The 19,968-nt window shown below is 38.2% G+C and overlaps 1 protein-coding gene across 4 annotated transcripts in view; it reads right to left on the bottom strand.

The window, feature by feature from the left end:
- PPP3CC (protein phosphatase 3 catalytic subunit gamma) overlaps window positions 1-19,968 on the bottom strand; it is an 88,430-nt gene that overhangs the window by 30,076 nt on the left and 38,386 nt on the right. For all 4 annotated transcript variants that reach the window (XM_018052297.1, XM_018052298.1, XM_018052300.1 and 1 more), the window contains exons 4-8: window positions 14,988-15,099; window positions 7,794-7,939; window positions 5,028-5,167; window positions 1,745-1,822; window positions 1,415-1,509 (exon numbers count right to left, since the gene is read on the bottom strand). In XM_018052297.1, coding sequence (XP_017907786.1) covers window positions 1,415-1,509; window positions 1,745-1,822; window positions 5,028-5,167; window positions 7,794-7,939; window positions 14,988-15,099 — 571 coding nt within the window. The remainder of the gene's footprint in view (window positions 1-1,414; window positions 1,510-1,744; window positions 1,823-5,027; window positions 5,168-7,793; window positions 7,940-14,987; window positions 15,100-19,968) is intronic.

The following is a 19,968-nucleotide window of genomic DNA, read 5'->3' as shown; positions in this document are numbered from 1 at the left end:
AACAGGAGGATGTTATAGCAGTGTAGCGATTTACAGTCTGACCAATGCTTTTAATATTCATTCTGATTACTCCAACTTATCTTCAACAAGGCTATGTGACAGTTATTTAAGATCAACTGAGGCTCAGAGAAGTTAAGTAACTTGTTCATTGTGAATTTAAAAGTGAAGCAGGACTAGACGAGGATTTTTGCCTCCTAGCTCTGTGTTCTTATCAATGTACCTTGCTGCCTTTCTGTATGTTTAATCCAAAGATGCTGCCATTACTCAAAATGTTTTTGGAACTCTTCTTTTGGAATTACCTCCAGAGCCATTTTATAAGCAACACAAGGAAAACCAGTCTCATTACCTTATAATCATACCTTGTTCCTGACCCCAAATGGTATCGTCTAGCTTGATCACTCACCTTAGTCCTCAGTCTTGACTCCGAATGACTTTTGGCTGTTCCAAAAATCAAATCCACCCTCAAAGGACGATGATTTCCCATCACTGAGGATAATCAAAAGAATGTGTCGCAGACTCTGAAGGCAATGCCAAAAGAGGAGTTCCAAAAATGTTTTGAACAATGGCAGCATTGTTGGAATAAGGGTATAAGCTCCCAAGGTAACTACTTTGAAGGGACAATACTCACTTGGATATATTTGTTCTGGCATGTTTGTTTAAAAGTTCTATTATTTTATAGTCATACTTTATCAACAACAAAACAGTTACAGAGGCATGTTACAGAAGAGGCTTTTAGGTAGAAGATCATCCTGATACAAACTTATCAACTAGGGAACATAAAAGTTAAATTTAAAAAAAAAAGACTAAGACTACAAGAAAGCCTTAAAAGTAGAATTTCTGGATCAAAAGCCAAGTGTATATCCAAATCTTTTTTTTTTTTTAATGGGAAACTGAAGTTAAGAAAGCTATGCGACTCCCTAAAGTCACACTATTAGTTTTGAGCAGGGCTTGGACTAAACAAAGATTTTTCTGACTTTTTGGTATAGTATTCATTCTAACTGTATCATTTTTCAAGAGCAAAAACAGTTTAATAATAGACATTAAAACACTAAATAGTGACATTTTATTGAGGGACTGTTATAAATAAATTAGATTCATCAAAACCAATAATTTATGCTGTTTTAACCTCAACCTGAAGTAATGTATTTCTTCTTATATTTTGATTCAATGGTACAGTCAAACCTACTGTAATCATTACTTATAATCACAGAGTCCCCAAATCCTTAGGAGATGAAAACTAAACAGAAGCCTAAATTCTAAGTTTCTTGGCCTTTGTTTCAATTAAGACTTCTTTTTTTTCTTATTTAAAATTTATAAATATATTCCAAAAATTACCTATGCACATAACATATGATTAAACTAGAGCTCACATTTACTCACAAATTCAAACTCAAGTATCGCTGGTCTCCTTTACCTTTATTGTTATAGACATCTAGGTAATTGGGTGCAGAGAAAATTGTAATGAGCGATGGAAAGCCCGTCATTTGGCTCTTCCTGTACATTCGATACCTAGAAGAGAAATGGCAGCCCGTCTGTCTTGATATTAAAAGAAGAAACTCTGCAGTGCTGCTGGGTTCAGAGTTTTGTCTTGCTTATTATTGCTGTTGTTGTAGGCCGTGCCACACAGTCAGCAGGATCTTACTTCCCCAACCAGAGATAGAACCCACAGCCCCTGCAGTGGAAGCATGGGGTCTTAGCCCCTGGACTACCAGGGAAATCCTGGTACCGTTTTGATATAACTTACCCGGCATCTTGGGCTTCATGGGCTCTGATTATTGAGAGCAAATTATTGTTCTGCAGAAATTCACAAACTGCAGGGTAACTGTAAAAGAAAATTAGAAAACATAAATTCAGAATGAAGACACTTGTCTTTTAATAGGAGGCAGGGGAAAAATTAAGATGAAATGAATCTGTTTTAAATTTACAGGATTTCATTACCACTGAACTTTTATTAATAGCTTAGCAATCATCACTCTTGTTTTCCCATGTCACTGATACACCTCATTCCAGATCAAGGACGTACATAACGGACAACCCTGGGACAGAAGGAGAGCTCCCTACCTTCTAATTTTTTTCTTTAACCCATAAAACTCATAATAATAACACAATATCAAAACTTTTCTTAGTATCTTGATATTAAAAAAGTGTTAATACCAAAGCAGTGTGTGTGTGCATACACGTGTATGCGTGTGGTAGGTACCAACAACTGCATAGGTGCTTTCTGAATGGCAAATACCCAATAGGAGAACTAGAGGATACAAAATTATCCCAGAGTTATCCAAGTGTTAATTATTTAATTTAGGTTTAGTCTTTGTTTCTTATTATGTTCAATAAGTTTTAAAACAGGTTGCACATTTATTCATGTGGTATAAAATGGAAAGATACAAAAAGTTCTACAGTGAAACATCTCTCTCCAGCCTATCTCTATCTTCCAGTTACCCTGGAATCATCCAATGTCCGTGATTTCTTTGAGAGCCCTTCAGAGATACTTTACTCAGTTTCAAGCAATTATACACACACACATGCATAGCCCCCTTTAAGAAATGTTATCAGATGGTACACATAGCTTTTTCGTAAGTCTTTTTCTTCACTTTATATTAGTGATTATTCCAATCAGCATATAAAGGATTTGTTTTCTTTTTTTCATTTTTTAAAAATATTCTAATTGCATCGCCTGGTATATTCCTTTGTCGGGATGTACAACCATTTATTTAACTAGTCTTCTATTGAATGTTTAGGTTGTTTAAAATCCTTCAGCATAAACAATGCAGGAAGCAAAAACCTTGTATATGCATTTTACACATTTTCAAGTACAGTGGATTCCCAGTACTTGCAGTAGCTATGTTCTATATAAAGTTGCTGCAAAACTGAATGTCAGAACACTGAACTCCTAGGGGAAATGCATGGTTAGGGTCCAGTAAGCCTCTGGTCACAACATTTTCATAAACGAATCAACACATAACCTTGTTTTATATGTGTTTCTGTGCAAAGACACCTGATTTGAGATATAGTGTGGATTCATTAACATGGGACTTATGACCAACAGGGCCATACTTATTCCTGAATGAAACTTATCTAACGCACCACAGCCTTCTGGCACATAAGAACACTAGATAGCACTTCAGTACTATGCTTGGGGTGATTTTAAACAGCAACAAATTAACCAACAAAAATGTGGGAAATGTTTCACTAAATAGAGCACAGAAAAAATACTTGCTCACACTGTGAGAGCTGAAATAAGAAGGCAGAGCAACTGTGCCTTCAACCTCAGTGGGAACGTGCAACGGGTGACCCAAATTTTCCATTGCTCTGTACACATGAATGTCTGTGAGTGACTGGAATTGCTGAGAGTACTGACTCTGGGGTTACAAATAAAAACAAGCAGGCAGATTTGCAAAACAGAATTCGTGAATAATGAGGATCGAAGATCATGAATGATAATAGCCACAGGATTACACTCTAGAAGTAGAAATTCTGGAATAAAGGCCAAGGCCATTTATAATTGAGAGATATTGTCAAGCTGACTGTCATAGAAACTATACCAATTTATATTCTCCTAAAGATAAAAAGCTTTATGTTCTTTATTTTAAGCAATGTACAGAGAAGTAAAATTTAAATGGTTCTATCATATTAGTCACTGCTAAAGTTGGCACAATAGAATGAAAAAGTTACTTAGAATGTTAAAACAGTGGCAAAACAGGTTTCTTTTTGTGTATAGATTTCATTTAATGAATGCATTATCTTCAGCAATTATCACAGATTTTCAGGGTACTAAATACAGATATTACTTATTGGAATAAAATATTGGAATTAAAAAAAAAAGTAGGCTTCAGACTTCCCTGAACCTCCCTACTTTGGAGTGGCAAAGTACAATGAAAGCTCACATAGGAGATTTAAGACCACAATCAACTTCCAGGAAATGTCCTGGGCTTAGTTCACAATGTCCTGTTCTTTTTATATCTTTGCCAATACCAGCAGTTCCAAAAGCTAGAGAGCTTTTAAAAAAATAACAGGATTCCCTTGTCTCAGGCTTACTGAACCAGAATCTCTGAAAGAAGAGCCAAGAAATCTTTATTTTTCAAGAAGTCAACAGAGGATGTTTGGGAACAGATAATCTAGATCATCTAGAGTCAGACAATAACACTTAAACACTACACGATGTTGTGTTCAATTGCGTTTGGTATATTACACCTATTAGGGCATAACACCTAATAAAGTATAAAAAAACAAGCAAAGGAAGAAAAGCAGTTTCTTCCTTTTATTAATCAAAAAATTGAGTAGACGTCCCTGAATGACACAGATACAAGATACCAAATGTGCAATTTAAAATACTTTGATAAAGTATATTACAACTTCCTCTTCTAATTTTCTGAGGATTCAGTTCAGTTCAGTCGCTCAGTCTTGTGCAACTCTTTGTGACCCCGTGGACTGCAGCACGCCAAGCTTCCCTGTCCATCACCGACTCCCAGAGCCTGCTCAAACTCTTGTCCATCAAGTCAGTGATAACATTCAACCATCTCATCCTCTGTCGTCCCCTTCTCCCACCTTCAATCTTTCCCAGCATCAGAGGCTTTTCCAATGAGTCAGTTCTTTGAATTAGGTGGCCAAAGTATTGGAGCTTCAGCTTCAGCATCAGTCCTTCCAATGAATATTTAGGACTGATTTCCTTTAGAATTGACTGGTTTGATCTCCTTGCAGTCCAACGGATTCTCAAGAGTCTTCTCCAACACCATAGTTCAAAAGCATCAATTCTTTAGCTCTCAGCTTTCTTTATAGTCCAAATCTCACATCCATACATGACTACTGGAAAAATCATAGCTTTGACTACATGGACCTTTGTTGGCAAAGTAATATCTCTGCTTTTTCATATGCTGTCTAGGTTGGTCATAGCTTTTCTTCCAAGGAGCAAGTGTCTTTTAATTTCATGGCTGCAGTCACCATCTGCAGTGATTTTGAAGCCCAAGAAAATAAAGTCTCTCACTGTTTCCATTATTTCCCCATCTAATCTTAACTGAGGATTAGCTTACCTGTAAAAATAAGAGCACCCTCGGACAGTGTTGTGGGTATAGTGTTCCAAGGTCTTTTCATTGCCATAATCCTCGGAGGGATCAGACCAAAGCAGGTCACACACTGGCCCAAAGGCTGGAGGTTCTTTAAACCTGTCTAACTAGAAGACACGCAAAAGCCAAAAGAAGAGAAATCATGAAAGCAAAAGAGCTTTTGGAAACTGTATGTGCATGTTCAGTCGCTTCTGTCATGACCGCCTCTTTATGACCCCATGGGCTATAGCCCGCCAGGTTCCTTTGTTCACGGGATTTCCCAGCAAGAATACTAGAGTGGGTTGCCACGCCCTCCATCTGGGGATCTCCCAGCCCGGGGACTGGACCCTCGTCTCTTTAGTTTCCTCCATTGCAGATGCATTCTTTACTTCTCAGTCTCCGGGGAAGCCCTGGTCGAGGTCAAAAAAAGACCCTTCCAACCATAAGACTGTATTAGGAGAGTGGACAGTAACCCCTAAAGAATTTTCCTTTAGGATGAAAATGAACATTTAATAAATTTACATGCATAGTTTTTGGTAATAAATTTTAATTAATAAATCCCCTTACATCCTCATCTTAAAAGTGGTGCTCATTTAATTTGAATGTGAAGTCCATCACTATGGAAACATACTATTTATGAGAAAGACTATTTCAATTGCCTAGGTGAGTCCAGGTTACCATGAGAGCAGCAAGGGTTTTCAATGGCTCTGTTCACTGCTTATCTCATTCCGGTGGAGATTTATTTTAAAGAATGCTAGTTCTGTGGGGGTTTTTTGCAAAGGGTTTCATCCTTTCCATTCTCTGCAGTGGAGGCATTTCACCGTAAGTTATTAACTGAAGCCTCTAATCACTGGTGCTTTAGTTAACAAACGAAAACAAAGAAACAAATGAAAGCACACGCACCAAGTGACCAGGTGAGCTGAATGCCAAGAAAAGGACCCCTACTAAATGAAAGGGGCGCTTTTTATTAACACGACTGATTTAGAATTGTAAAATTTGAGATTCACTATGTAAAACAGTGAAAGTGTCACTATGTAAAACAGTGAAAGTGAAAGTCGCTCAGGGTGTCCAACTCTTTGTGACCCCCATGGACTATATATAGTTCATGGAATGCTCCAGGCCAGAATATTAGAGTGGGTAGCCATTCCCTTTTCCAGGGATCTTCCCAACCCAGGGGTTGAATACCAGGTCTCCCACATTGCAGGCAGATTCTTTACCAGCTGAGCTATCAAGAAAGCTCAAGAATACTGGAGTGGGTACCCTATCCCTTCTCCACCAGATCTTTCTGACCAAGGAATTGAACCGGAGTCTCCTGCATTGCAGGCGGATTCTTTACCAGCTGTTTATTTAATAACAAGGCAGCAGAAAAGGCTGTGCATTGTTACTACCCTCTTACCCTGAGAATAGTAACTTTAAGTCAGAGAAAAGAGTTTTCCAAACAGAAAATTTTTTAGTTTCCGTAAAAAGAGGAAAGAGAATACCTTTCCTCTCTCTGTATGTAAGAGAAGTAAGAGAATATCTCTTCATGGTTCCATCTTGGAAGTCTGTATGATTTTAAAAATTTGTCTGTTTCTTTTAGGTTGCCCTATTTGTTGGTATATAGCTATTCATAATATTCCGTTGTGGGGCTTCCCTGTGGTTCAGTGATAAAGAATCTTCCTGCCAATGCAGGAGATGCAGGTTTGCTCCTGGGTCGGGAAGATTCCCTGGAGGAGGAAATGGCAACTCACTCCAGTATTCTTGACTGGCAAATCCCATGGACAGAGGAGCCTAGCGGGCTACAGTCCACAGGTCTGCAAAGAGTCAGACATGACTTAGCAACTAAACAAGAGAATGCAAAGGCAGAGGAGAGAAGATGATGACGCAGAACAATATAACTGAAAAAAGACTGATGGCCTTTTTTCAATCATGAAGATACACAGTCCTGAAAATCAGATTACCAACTAAGGCAAGTGTAGCAATTAAACTCTACCATCTAAAAAGTCGAAGTCAATGAATTTCACAGATGAAGAGTCCTCAGCCCATCCATTTCAACTTCCTCATTTTACAGACAAGAAAATCTAAGAGGTTAAGTGATTTGCTATGGGTTACACAATTAATGGCGGCTTCCCTGGAAGCTCAGATGGTAAAGAATCTGCCTGTGATGTAGGTAAAATGGGCTCAATCCCTGGGTCAGGAAGGTCCCCTGGAGTAGGGAATGGCAACCCACTCCAGTATTCTTGCCTGGAGAATCCCATGAGCAGAGAAACCTGTCGAGCTACAGCCCATTGTACCACAGTCAGACACAACTGAGTGACTAACACTTTCACTTCACTATCACATAATTAATGGCAGAACAGGGACTAGAACCCTGGTGTTCTTCCTTCCTTCAGTTCAGTCACTCAGTCATGCCTGACTCTTTGTGACCGCATGGACTGCAAACTCACATCCATCGAGTCTGTGATGCCATTCAACCATCTTACCTCCTGTCCTTATTGCAACATAATTTAAAGTTTCAGGACTATACTCAAAATATGTTATGTTTCTAGTTTGTAAAAGCCAGGTTTTGTTGAAAGTTAGACATTTACTGGAAGAGATACAGGAACGATGTTTATAGAAGCTACTGCCCAATAAAAGATCACTGGTGATTTGTTTTTTTCTTACTTTTAGTTATCCATATTTAATTTTTTTCAGCAATAAAGACATATTAGTTAACTGCAATAAAAAACTAAATTAAAAGCATTTACTTCACGAGACTAATGAATGCTTACTTACTTTCCGAATGTCATCTAAACAAGTAATTTCAGGTGACATTCCTCCATGTACACACAGAAACTGCTGGTTTAAGAGGGCAGCAAGAGGAAGACAGTCAAATGTTTCCATACACGCATCGTACACCTGTTCAGAATATTTGATTCGACCTATTAAAGGAAAAACAAAGGAAGAGAAACAGAATTTATCATACCTGAGAAAGAATACAGGCCAGATGATTATAAAGCTACTCCAAAGCCATTTAATGCAGGCAAATTCAAAAAGACAATCATCTTTGTAAAGATATTTCTGAAAAGTTGTGGATAAAGGGCAGACAAAATCTCCATCTTTTTCTAAAGACAAGTGTGGCCTTGGATTAAGTTTCTAGTTCTGTTGTCCTGGAAACCTGATAAAGTGAGTGTAATCAGCTGTGTCATTAGGCAACGATGTTTATGGTAAAAATTACCCAATTACCTCAGTGCTCAGTTGCTAAGTCATGTCCGACACTTTCTGACCCCATGGTCTATACCTTCCAGGCTCTTCTGTCCATGGGATTTCACAAGCAAGAATACTGGAGTCGGTTGCCATTTCTTTCTCCAGGGATCCTCCAGACCCAGAGATCAAACCCACGTTTCCCACATTTCCCACATTGCAGGTGGGTTCCTTACCACTGCACCACCTGAGAAACCCCCCCCCCCCAATTACCTGGTAGAAGCTACAGCTTTGGGCATCTCTGAGTTCAGTGACTCATGAGGTATGTCCCTGGTGGGACCCTGAAAACTATGCCAATAAAGCTTTCACAAGTGATAGTGGCACTTGTGATGCGTGAGGTTTCTAAGGCAGGGTGGCTCCCTAATCTGTCCAGTGTGGATACTGTTTCCTTGCACCTGAGCTGTGAGTAGCCGCAGACTGGGGAAAGGGAGGCAAAAGGCAAGAAACCTCTGGACTGAGGCATGTGCTCTGTACTCCCAAGAGGACTACTCCATGGAAATGGACACCTGGCGCTGCCTTCCTGGGTTGTGCTCTTTAGGATGGATGCCAAGCATCCATGCCCCATGGTCTCTCGTTGAGTCTTGAGTATTTCGTTGGTTCTAAAAGGCCTTACTGGTGGTGTTGAAAATATACAAATAGGAACTGAAATTTTAGGAGTCATCAATAGAATGTCAGTAATATTTCTGCTCAGGATTTTTAAGGCCTTTAAGCAAATTATGTCCTATGCTGTTTTAGGTAAAAACGTTCATCTTAGTGAACTGTATTTTAATGTGGTGGTTGTTTTGAGGCTACAGAACAGCAACAAAAATACTCCAGTGGGCTTGAGCGTTATCTAGTCGTGATATATAATAGTTGAGGTTATGAGAGGCTATGAAAGAACAGGTAATAGCTGAGAAGTTGGAAGAGGGCTTCCCTGGTGGCTCAGATGGTAAAGAATCCTCCAGCAACGCAGGAGACGCAGGTTCAGTCCCTGGGTCGGGAAGATCCCCTGGAGAAGGAAATAGCAACCCACTCCAGTATTCTTGCCTGGAGAATTCCCTGGACAGAGGAGCCTGGTGGGCTACAGTCCATGGGCTTTCAAAGAGTTGGACATGACTGAGCAACTAAACAATAACAAGTTGGAAGATGGCTTTAGTTTAAAGAGAGAGGGAACATCTTCTTCTCTGGCCTTGGGTTCAAAAACCCAATACGCTAGGAGGTGCATATTGGTAGACACTGCCAGAAGTTGTACAAGCAGGCAGCCCTACAGAACTGTGAGCTCCTTTTCCTCTTCCACAATTTCATGAAGATGACACAGAGCCCACAAGGGCCCAGACAGCAATGCTATAGCAAGTGAGTCAGACTATCCAGCTGGTAATTATTTCTGTGTTTAGTGCCATCCTCTAATCTCCATGCTTTTATTTATTTTTTTGAGTTGGTAATGTTTCCATTAGCTGCTTATTGTTTTATTTTTTATTTTTTAATATAAATTTATTTATTTTAATTGGAGGTTAATTACTTTACAATATTGTATTGGTTTTGCCATATATCAACATGAATCAAGCATCAGAGTTCAAGTATCGGAGCCTGGTCCTGGCAGGCTTTGGGGAATAAAATGAAGGGTGATGGGTCCAGATGTGGGTCAGAGTGCAATTCCTGGGTGGCAGGAATGACTGGAGAGAGATTCCTGTAAACCAGTGCACCACTCTTCATCCCTGAAGGTGGATACTGTCCCTTTACTGCCAATACTGATTAGGATTTGAGGACATTAAGGGAGTCTGTGGGTTCCTTTAGAGACTTTTAAAGAATTCTGTATTACCATAAAGGCAATTAAAATCTATTTCACAATATATGCTGACTGTATTACAACATCCAAGTTAACAAGAGCCATGTCTTCTACATCTTTGTATCTGCTTGAAATTATATCTTTATTCTCCTTTGCATCTGAACACTACACCTTTGGCTATTTCAAAAGTAGACCCAGAAATAGCCATAAAAAGTTTTGAAGGGAAAAAAGGCAAGGGAAATAAAGCTTTTCATTTGTGGCCAGTGATTTACTTTTTCTCTTGTAAATCCGTGGAGCCAGAGTTCCCTTTGTTCCCAACATCAATAAGCAATTCCTTTTTAAGAGTCCTAAGGGTGTATATAGGCAGGGATTTTAATTACTTATTAGTTCATGCTCCAAACACCATTTTACACCAATAAACTGCCTTTCAACCCTAAGAATGACTCAGAACAATTCCTTAGCCTATTTCCAGAAGAATGCCAAGTCTGAAGAAAGAAATACAGTGTCTTAACTCATTTTGTAAATTGAAAGAGGAAGTCAAGAATCAAACTAAGCACACAACCAAAATATGAGTTACAGAATGTTATCACTTTTATGTTCTTAAAGTTTTTGAATAGGTACATAAACACCAATTCTTCTATTCTGAGGGGTTAGACTGAAGATGACTTAGTTTAACTGCATTTTCTATGATGGATATATAATTTTTGTATAGTAATATTTATTATATTATCTTTATTATTGTTGAAGGCTCACAATGCTCCTGTGCCATCTTAAACACAGCGGAGTCTGGAACCTGACTGCCTGGACTTGAACCTCAGCTCCACCACTTACTAGCAATAGTACTTTGGACAATTACTTAACTCTGTGTCTTCATCGTCTCATCTATAGTATGGGCCTAATAACAATACCCACCTACATTACAAGGTTGCTGTGAGGATCAAGTGAATTCACATATGTAAAATGCTTTGAAAAATGTGTGGCACAAAGTCAGTACTATATAAGTTTGTGTTTTTTTAAAATATTTACTTATTTATTTGGTCACACCAGGTCTTAGTCACAGCATGCAGGATATTTGAGCTTCATTGTGGCATGCAGGATCTTCAGCTATGGCATGCAGCATCTAGCTCCCTGATTGAAGCCAGGCCCCTGTGCATTGAGAGCACAGAGTCTCAGACCCTGAACCACCAGGGAAGTCCCAGTAAGTGTTAACCAATAAAATTACCTTATTTTATCCTCAGAGAAACTCTGAAGTAGGTACTATCACTGACTTCATTAAAAAGTTGAGGAAACTGGGCTCACTTGTCCAAAGCTGCAACTAGTAAGTAACAGAACTAGAACTTGAATCTGTTCACGCTCTTAACATGATGCCATACTCCTTCCAGTCTTTATTTTTAAGTTAAATATTTAGTAGGAGAATCTAAAGAGCCAAATATATAGTTACCAAAGGTTAAACGAGCTGACATGAGTGTTTTATTTTCATAAATTGTAAGGCACATCCCATAATGAAGCAAACGCGCACCTCGGTCACAGGATCACACTGTTAACAAGTCCTAACCAGTATCAATAATAGAACATGAACAACAAAATTCTCATCAATATTCTTTCAAAGTAATTTTGAGAGTCAACACTATTTGCAAAAAACCATGAATTGCTCTAAACAGTGGTTATATATATTTGTTTTAATTTTTATTTGCTTTCATTTTTTTTTTTTTTAAAGGTAATAGGTTAAAAAAAAAAGGTTCAAAATTAGTGTGTCTTTCCCCTCCTTTAGGCAACTAGTTTTCTGGGTGTCTTTATAAGATATTTGATGCATATACATGCAAATATGTATATTTCCCTTTCACAACAGCCATTTGTTTTTTACATAAATGTAGCATATATACACGGCTGGTGACTTAGCAGCAGCAGCACCATATGTACACTGTTTTCACTTGCTTTTTGGATCTCTTTTTTCCTGGTTGTAATGTGCGGCATGTTGTATCTTAGTTCCCTGACCAGGGATGGAACTCAGCCTCTCAGCAGTGAAAGCATGGAGTCCTAATCACTGGTCCATCAGGGAATTCCTGTTTTTTGGACTTAAAAACATATTCTGGAGATCATGCCACATCATTATATGAAGAGCTTTGTAATTTTTAAATATCTATATAATATTCCACTTTATGGATATAACACAATCTAAGGACACCAATCTCTCGCTACTGTAAATAATGCTTATTTAAGTAATGAACAATGGCAAACAATATTTGTTTATTTAAAAAAATCAACTTGTCATAACAATACTACTTTCATTAGCAAAATTATAGGAGTTTCTGGAACGTCCTGTAATTTTACTTAACGTTTACACATCAAAAAAGGGCCCCTGGAAAAAAGAAATTAATTTACTTAGAAATTTGAACCCAGAGCTATGAGATAGAATCATAAAACCACTAGGTTACTTGCTTTCTAAATATTATAGCAATAAAGAAATGTTTTTGCAAAGATAAATAATATGTCAAAAATTAACTGTTATACTTTGCTACTCAAATTATCTCTGAAAAACTTATCTCTGGATTTGAAAGAAATTTTAAAAATATCTGCAATATAAAGCACTTTAAAACCTGATATAATAAAAGCCTCCACCTGCCCCTTTTGGAAATATTAACAAGACTGCAGCTACAAAATTTGGAACTAAGCATCACTTGGCAGTAATTATAAGTGCTGATTCTAAATGCCATGGTGTCTCTATAAGAAAGATCAGATTATCAGTAAAAACACTTGTGCAAAGCAGCACACATGCTCTTTCCTTATATAGGAAAAAAATTTGAAACTGTACTTGAATTTGTGTGTTTATTCCAAGATTTATTTACATTTCAGATGCAGTGTTAGAATGAAACAGGAGTATGTTGGTAGATGAGAGAAAAAAACGTGGTTTAACTAAAAAAGCATGTGAAAAGTAAATAAAAACCTGAGATAAGAAATTCTGTGCAAAATGACACATTCAAAATGTTTCCCAAAACTATTGTTGTATCTTCTAAAAATATCCTTGAACCAAGTATACTCATCAAAAAAAGCTCTGAACAAAACAGAGGAAAAATTAGATCTACCTAAAACACCCTGAATCTTAATTCAAAGGCATTCATACACCTCTTTCTTCATTTCTTGTATATTGCTAAATATTGGGCATTCCAGAGCCTTTGTGAATTGCTTAATATGAATTGTTTATTTTCCCAGGTAAAGAAATACCGACATAATGAGAACCACTCCAGCACTTGGCTTAGAGAAACAATGCAAAATATTTCCAATTTTTAAATCACTTAATGAAGTGGTTCTCAAATGACGAACAGTAGATACATGCCAAGCCTTTGTAACAGGTGTTCTTAACTAGCAGTGTGCTACAAAATCACCTGAGATGCTTTAAAAAGTTAAAGATTTCGGTCCCAGTTGGATAATTTGAAAGTTACCCGTTTAAAACCTTGTTATAATATTAACAGTTACATAGTGGTGATGAAAAGCTAATTCAAGGAATCTAGGGGAAGACAAACAATTAAAAGTACTAATCTTCCTGATCTACAGAATCACCTGAGATGCTTTAAAAAGTTGACGATTTTGGCCCCAGTTAGATAATTTGGAAGTTACCAGTTTAAGACCTTGTTATAATATTAACAGTATTACATAGCAGTGATAAAAAGCTAATTCAAGGAGTCTAGGGGAAGACAAACAATTAAAAGTACTAATCTTCCTGATCTAACTCCCCACAGGTAATCACTGTGACCAATTATTTCTGCACCTTACATATTTGTAATTTACAAAGGCAATCACACTATACATGTTCTGCAGATGGCTTTGGTCACCTAACAACATATTTGAACATCTCTTCATTATCAGGACATCTATATCCACCTTGATCTTACAACAGTTGCCTAGCATTCCACTTTTTAGATGTATTATCCCTTATTTAAGCAGCTCCTTACTGACATTTGCTTCCCTGGTGGCCCAGGTGGTAAAGAATCTGCCTGCAATGCGGGAGACCCAGGTTCGATCCCTGGGTAGAGAAGAACCCCTTGGAAAAGGGAATGGCTACCCACTCCAGTATCCTTGCCTGGAGAATTCCATGGACAAAGGAGCCTGGCAGGTTATAGTCCATGGGGTTGCAAAGAGTTAGACATGACTGAAATGACTTAGCACACACATACAGGAGCATGTATGGAAGTTATACGGAAACATTACACCACTTTACATAAGGAACTTGATAATCTGCAGATTTTGGTATCTGTGGCAGTCCTGGAGCAAATCCTTGGGGACATCAAGGGATGGCTGTGAGTGTGTGTGTGTGTATATATATATATGTATAGATTTGAACTACTTCAGGATAGGTTTTTATGTAGACAGAATAGAAATCTGTATCTCAAATAGTGAGCTGCTGCTGCTAAGTCGCTTCAGTCATGTCCGACTCTGTGCAACCCCATAGATGGTAGCCCACCAGGTTCCCCTGATCCTGGGATTCTCCAGGCAAGAACACTGGAGTGGGTTGCCATTTCCTTCTCCAATGCAAGAAAGTGAAAAGTGAAAGTGAAGACGCTCAGTCATGTCCGACTCTTAGTGACCCCATGGACCGCAGCCTACCAGGCTCCTCTGTCCATGGGATTGTCCAGATAGGAGTACTGGAGTGGGTTGCCATTGCCTTCTCCAAAATAGTGAGCTAATAGTTATTAATTTTGTGATGTAATTGTGTGGACAATTTATATCTTTGGACTTATTAATGTTTTCCAAATATTCCCATGGGGGAAACTTAAAAGTTATTTTTTAAAACAAGTGTCTTAAACAGTGGAACCCAGGTTCTCACTAGAAAATGAAACAAAACAAGAACAAAACAGAACAGGAAGCATTTGAGGTCCAACAGTTTCTTTTCTTTGCGTTTAATTTGCTTTGGGACTAGCTAAAGCATGGTTTCCAAAAAGTTCTGGAGAAGTGATTATACTTACATTCCTGTTTGAAGGTAAAATATTCTGTAAGATGCCTGCATTCATGATTTCCTCGAAGCAGAAACAATGTTTTGGGATGATTGATCTTTAAACTCCATAAATACAGCACACACTACAAGACAAACACAAGGATAAAATTTTTATTTTTGATCACGATAACACATAAAGACAATTTATACAAGTTCAAATGACTTGCTGTAATGGCATATCTCATTGCTATCCCCAAGACAAAACGTGAGGAATCCGTCTTTTGAGTGTGACTTGCTGCTGTCGCCCTAGAATTCTTTCTTTTTGTTTGTTTTTGTTTTGGCCTCACTGTGTGGCATGCAGGATCTCTGTTCCAGACCAGGGATTGAGTCCAGCCTCCTGAAGTGGAAGCACAGAGTGCCAACCATTGGACCACCAAGGAATGCCCTATCCTAAAGTTTGAAAGAACATGAGAGGAGGCTTCCCAGAAACCTCTTCTTACTTTCTGTTCCCATGTTCTATCCAAATATCTAGATCTCTATGATAAAGCCACCCACATACATTCCTTAGTCCTAAAACTTGTATTTTATTTAGTGGAGAAACACTAGAGACATTTCCACTAAAATCAGGAACAAGGAAAGGATACGCACTATCACCACTACTATTCGACACTGTACTAGAGGCTGGATGGCATCACCGACTATCGACGGACGTGAGTTTGAATGAACTCCGGGAGTTGGTGATGAACAGGGAGGCCTGGCGTGCTGCAATGCATGGGGTCGAAAAGAGCCAGACATGACTGAGTGACTGAACTGAACTGAACTGAGAGGTATTAGTCAACTGAATTGAACAAAAGAAGTCAATGAGAGGCTTAAAAATGAGTAAAAATAAAACTGTTCTTATTTGAATATAATATCATACTTGATAAACTCCAGAAAAATCAATGATACAACTAAAATAATAGAAAAGTTCGGTAACATGGAAGGATATAAAATCAACATATGAAACCAGTAGCCTTCATATATACAAACAATATGTAGGATACAATGGTAGACAAAACTCCATTTACAACAGCAGTAAAGAAGATTAAACACATAGGAATAAACTTAACAAGAAATGTGCAAAACTCACACTAGGAATAACTTGAAGAAACACTCCTGAAAGACACAAAAGGAGACATGAACAAATAGACTCTCCCTGTTTTTGGATAGGATGACTCAGCACTAAAAGAATATAGTTCTTCCAAGTTTATAAACTCATTGCATTTCCAATAGAAATACCGCAAGCTATTCTATGGAATTAGATGAGTTGATGGTTAAATTTATACGAAAAAATAAACTGGCATGAATAGCCAGGAAACAGCCAGAAAAACACTGAAAAAGAGTGTTAAGACATACTGTAACATTTCTAAATTAAAACAGTGGTCCTGGCACATATATAGATAAATATACCAGTGGAACAAAATGGTCAGAAATTAATCCACATATTAATCCACGTAAATCCAAGCTCCAGGAGTTGGTGATGGACAGGGAAGTCTGGTGTGCTGCAGCCCATGGGGTCGTAAAGAGTCAGACACATCTGAGTGACTGAACTGAACTGAATCCATGCATACATGAAAATTTGAGATATAAGAAGAGTGGCCTACATTTATTTTTTAAAACAGATATGCAAATATATCTGTATATGTTTAACCTATCTCTGAAAGATCATACAAGAAACTCTTAACAGTGATCGTATGGGTACAACGGCTAATACATGAGAAGATGTTTAATGGCACTAGTAATCAAAGAAATATTAATTGAAGCAACAATATACCCATCATTTTGGTAAATGTTAGAAAATGAGATAAAACCAAATTCTGGAGAGACGAGAACAAACATGAATTCTTAGGTGCCGCTAGTAGGCATATAGACTGTTACAGCTATTCTAAAGAGTGATCTGAAATACTCAGTTCACGTATGGGACATACCTTTTCCCCTAGCAATCCCAGTCTTATTCATACACCATTGTTTTTCATTGTTGTTGACTCGCTTAGTCACATCCAACTCTTTCGTGACCCCATTGACTGTAGCCCCCTAGGCTTCTTTGTCCACAGGATTCTCCAGGCAAGAATACTGGAGTGGACTGCCATTTCCTGCTTCAGGGGATCTTCCTGATCCAGGGATTAAACCCGTGTCTTCTGCATTAGCAGGCAGATTCTTTACCACTGAGCCACTAGGGAAAGCCATAGAGCAACTACTAACAAAACATGGGACCGTGAATGGATTTATACAAGGGTGTTCCTCACAACAGTGTTCATTATACAAAGAAACTGGTGTCAACCAAGTTGTCCACCATTGAGAACAGAGAACTAAAATGTCATAGATGTTGTACTGCGGAATACAATGGAACAGACAGAAACCCAGATAGATCTTTAAAACATAATGATACGTAAAAACCAAAATCAACAGAAGCTTGTTAGAACACAGAGATTCCCAGGATCTACCCCAGACCTAAAAAAATCAGAAATTTTGGGGTGGGGTCTAGCAATTTGTTTTTGAATAACCCCTCTGGGTAATTATGATGCCTGCTAGAGTTTGAAAATGACTGAACAGCACCATATCATTTATGCAAAACTAAAAAATATTTTTTCCTCAAAAACAGTATATGCTAAAAAGTTGATATAATTAGTATATGTATTCTGAGGTATATACCAAATAAAACACAGTTCTGAGGTATATACCAAATACAATACAAACATGTACACTTGGGAGAGGGAGTAAGGAAAATAGAGATCACAGATTAAAAAATAAAAAACCAGTAGAGGGACTTTTTAGGAAAAACTAGCAATAAATGTGCCATGACCTGAAGGGGTGAATTCAACCAAGATTTCCTACCTCCTAAAAGGAAAGACATCAAAATTCTGAATCCAGACACTTCTCTGACGTCCTCTTGTAATTCACCAGATCTTCTGCCTACGCTTCCTAAATGAGACTCCTAACTAGTGTCCCTGAACCCATTTTTGGGCTCCTAGAGTCAGTTACCACATAACAGCTAGAGTAACTTTTAAAACATAAATGAAAGTTATATCACTGCCATGCTTAAAAAACAAAAAACATATAAACAAAAAAGCTCTAGAGGATTTTCATTGCGTTCAGAATAAAACCCAAATTCTACCATGGTTTGCAAAGCCTGACATCATGTAACCCCCGCCTATCTCTCTGATGCACCATCCCCACTGTCCTCTTCCTCATTTTGTCTAGCCACGCTGACCTTGCTTCTGTTCCTGAGCTGTCTTAGGCGCGTTCCTTCCTCAGAGCTCTACGCGGCCTCTGCCTGGAAGGTACTCACCCCACCTCCATCTACGTTTGGCTCATTCTCTCAGGTCATTCACGTTTTCTATTCAGACGTTACCTCTTCAGATAGAACTTCCCTGACCTCCAACTAAATTGAAAGCGAAAGTGTTAGTTGCTTAGTCATGTCCAACTCTTTGTGACCCCCTGGACTGTAGCCTGTCAGGCTCCTCTGTCCACGGGATTCTCCAGGCAAGAATACTGGAGTGGGTAGCCGTTCCCTTCTCCAGGAGAACTTCCTGACCCAGGGATCGAATGCTGGTCTCCTGCATTGCAGGCGGATTCTTTACCATCAGAGATACCGGGGAAGCCCCAAATGAGCTACTCCTGTCCCCTTTAGTCCTTTACCCTGGCTTGATTTTCGTGGACGCTAAACAAATATAAAGATGCTGTCTCTCTTACTAGAAAACACAACGAAGGACTTGGTCATGCTTGTTTATCTTCACATCCCCAGAATGATAACAACGTCTCCCAACTTAGGCACTATTAACAGGCACAATTCTTTGCTGCAGGATGCTTTGTATGCCCGTGTGCTAAGCTGCTTGGTCCTGCCTGACTCTTTGCGACCCCACGACTGTAGCTTGCCAAGCAGAACTTTATGTGACAATCTATTCATTCGTGTCACTGTACATGATTATATGTGTAGCATAATTTCGCAGAAGGTAAAAAACTGTTAGATCAAAATATGTGCATGTTCTAAGGAAGACAATGCAAAAGAAACATTATAAAATGTAAACACATAGACACCTACAAATATCATTAGATGGCTTTTCCCTTTTGGGGGCTGACTTCCGTTTGCAACATACCAACTTTCACAATATTCCAAGGAAAAGTTAGATTAAATTCATATATAAACGTAGAAAGCACTTTCTCTTTTCTAGACTTACCTTTCCAAGAACACAGTATATCTTTTGATTTATTTGGTGTTTATTGCTGCCTTCTGAAATGACCAACTAACCTTTCCGAAGTAATGAGCTATAAAAGCACAGCGCACATCTACTCGAGAAAGTAATTTGGTTGATATACTTCTTGGCCTCTAATTTCAAGTTTTATTCCCTCGTACTATACATCAGGATACAATTTTATGATTATTTTGTACACAACAAAGAAAGGTCATGATTATCAGAAGATCTCTTTATATACTACTGGGTGAAAGAGGATCCCACGTTTACTTAGACTAATCAACTAGTGACAGGAAATGGACTGCCATGACTGGTTCAAACCAACCAGAAAAGTTCATCCCCTTGGGCTGGGATAAGGGCCTTCCCTCCCCAACATTAAAAGTTCTCCCTGAACCCCCAATCCCATTTATTTGAACAAAACAAGGATTTTGCTAGTAAGGAATAAGAAGAGAAAAAGTAGACAATGAGCAGTACCTGCTACAAACTGAATTATCCAAAGAGGAATGGTGAGATAAATTATGGTATTTATGCCACTGATCACGCTTTTGGAGAAATTTTAATAACAGAGAAAAGTGTTCTCAACACAACGTTGAGGAGAGGAAAAAGATTACAAAAGAGAACGTACAAAACAATCTCAACTTTCTTTGAAAATTGTATATACATGTAAAAGGAGAAAAAAGAATGCAAGGAAATATAACAAAATAGTAACAGTAATTATTTCATTTATAAATGTTTTTGTTAGATTCTGCATTTCCCAATTTTTCTACCCAAAAAAATGAC

Source organism: Capra hircus, chromosome 8, assembly GCF_001704415.2.
Source record: "Capra hircus breed San Clemente chromosome 8, ASM170441v1, whole genome shotgun sequence".
NCBI lineage: Eukaryota > Metazoa > Chordata > Mammalia > Artiodactyla > Bovidae > Capra > Capra hircus.
The sequence above is the reverse complement of the archived record's forward strand: the minus strand, read 5'-3'. Positions and strand labels throughout refer to the sequence as shown.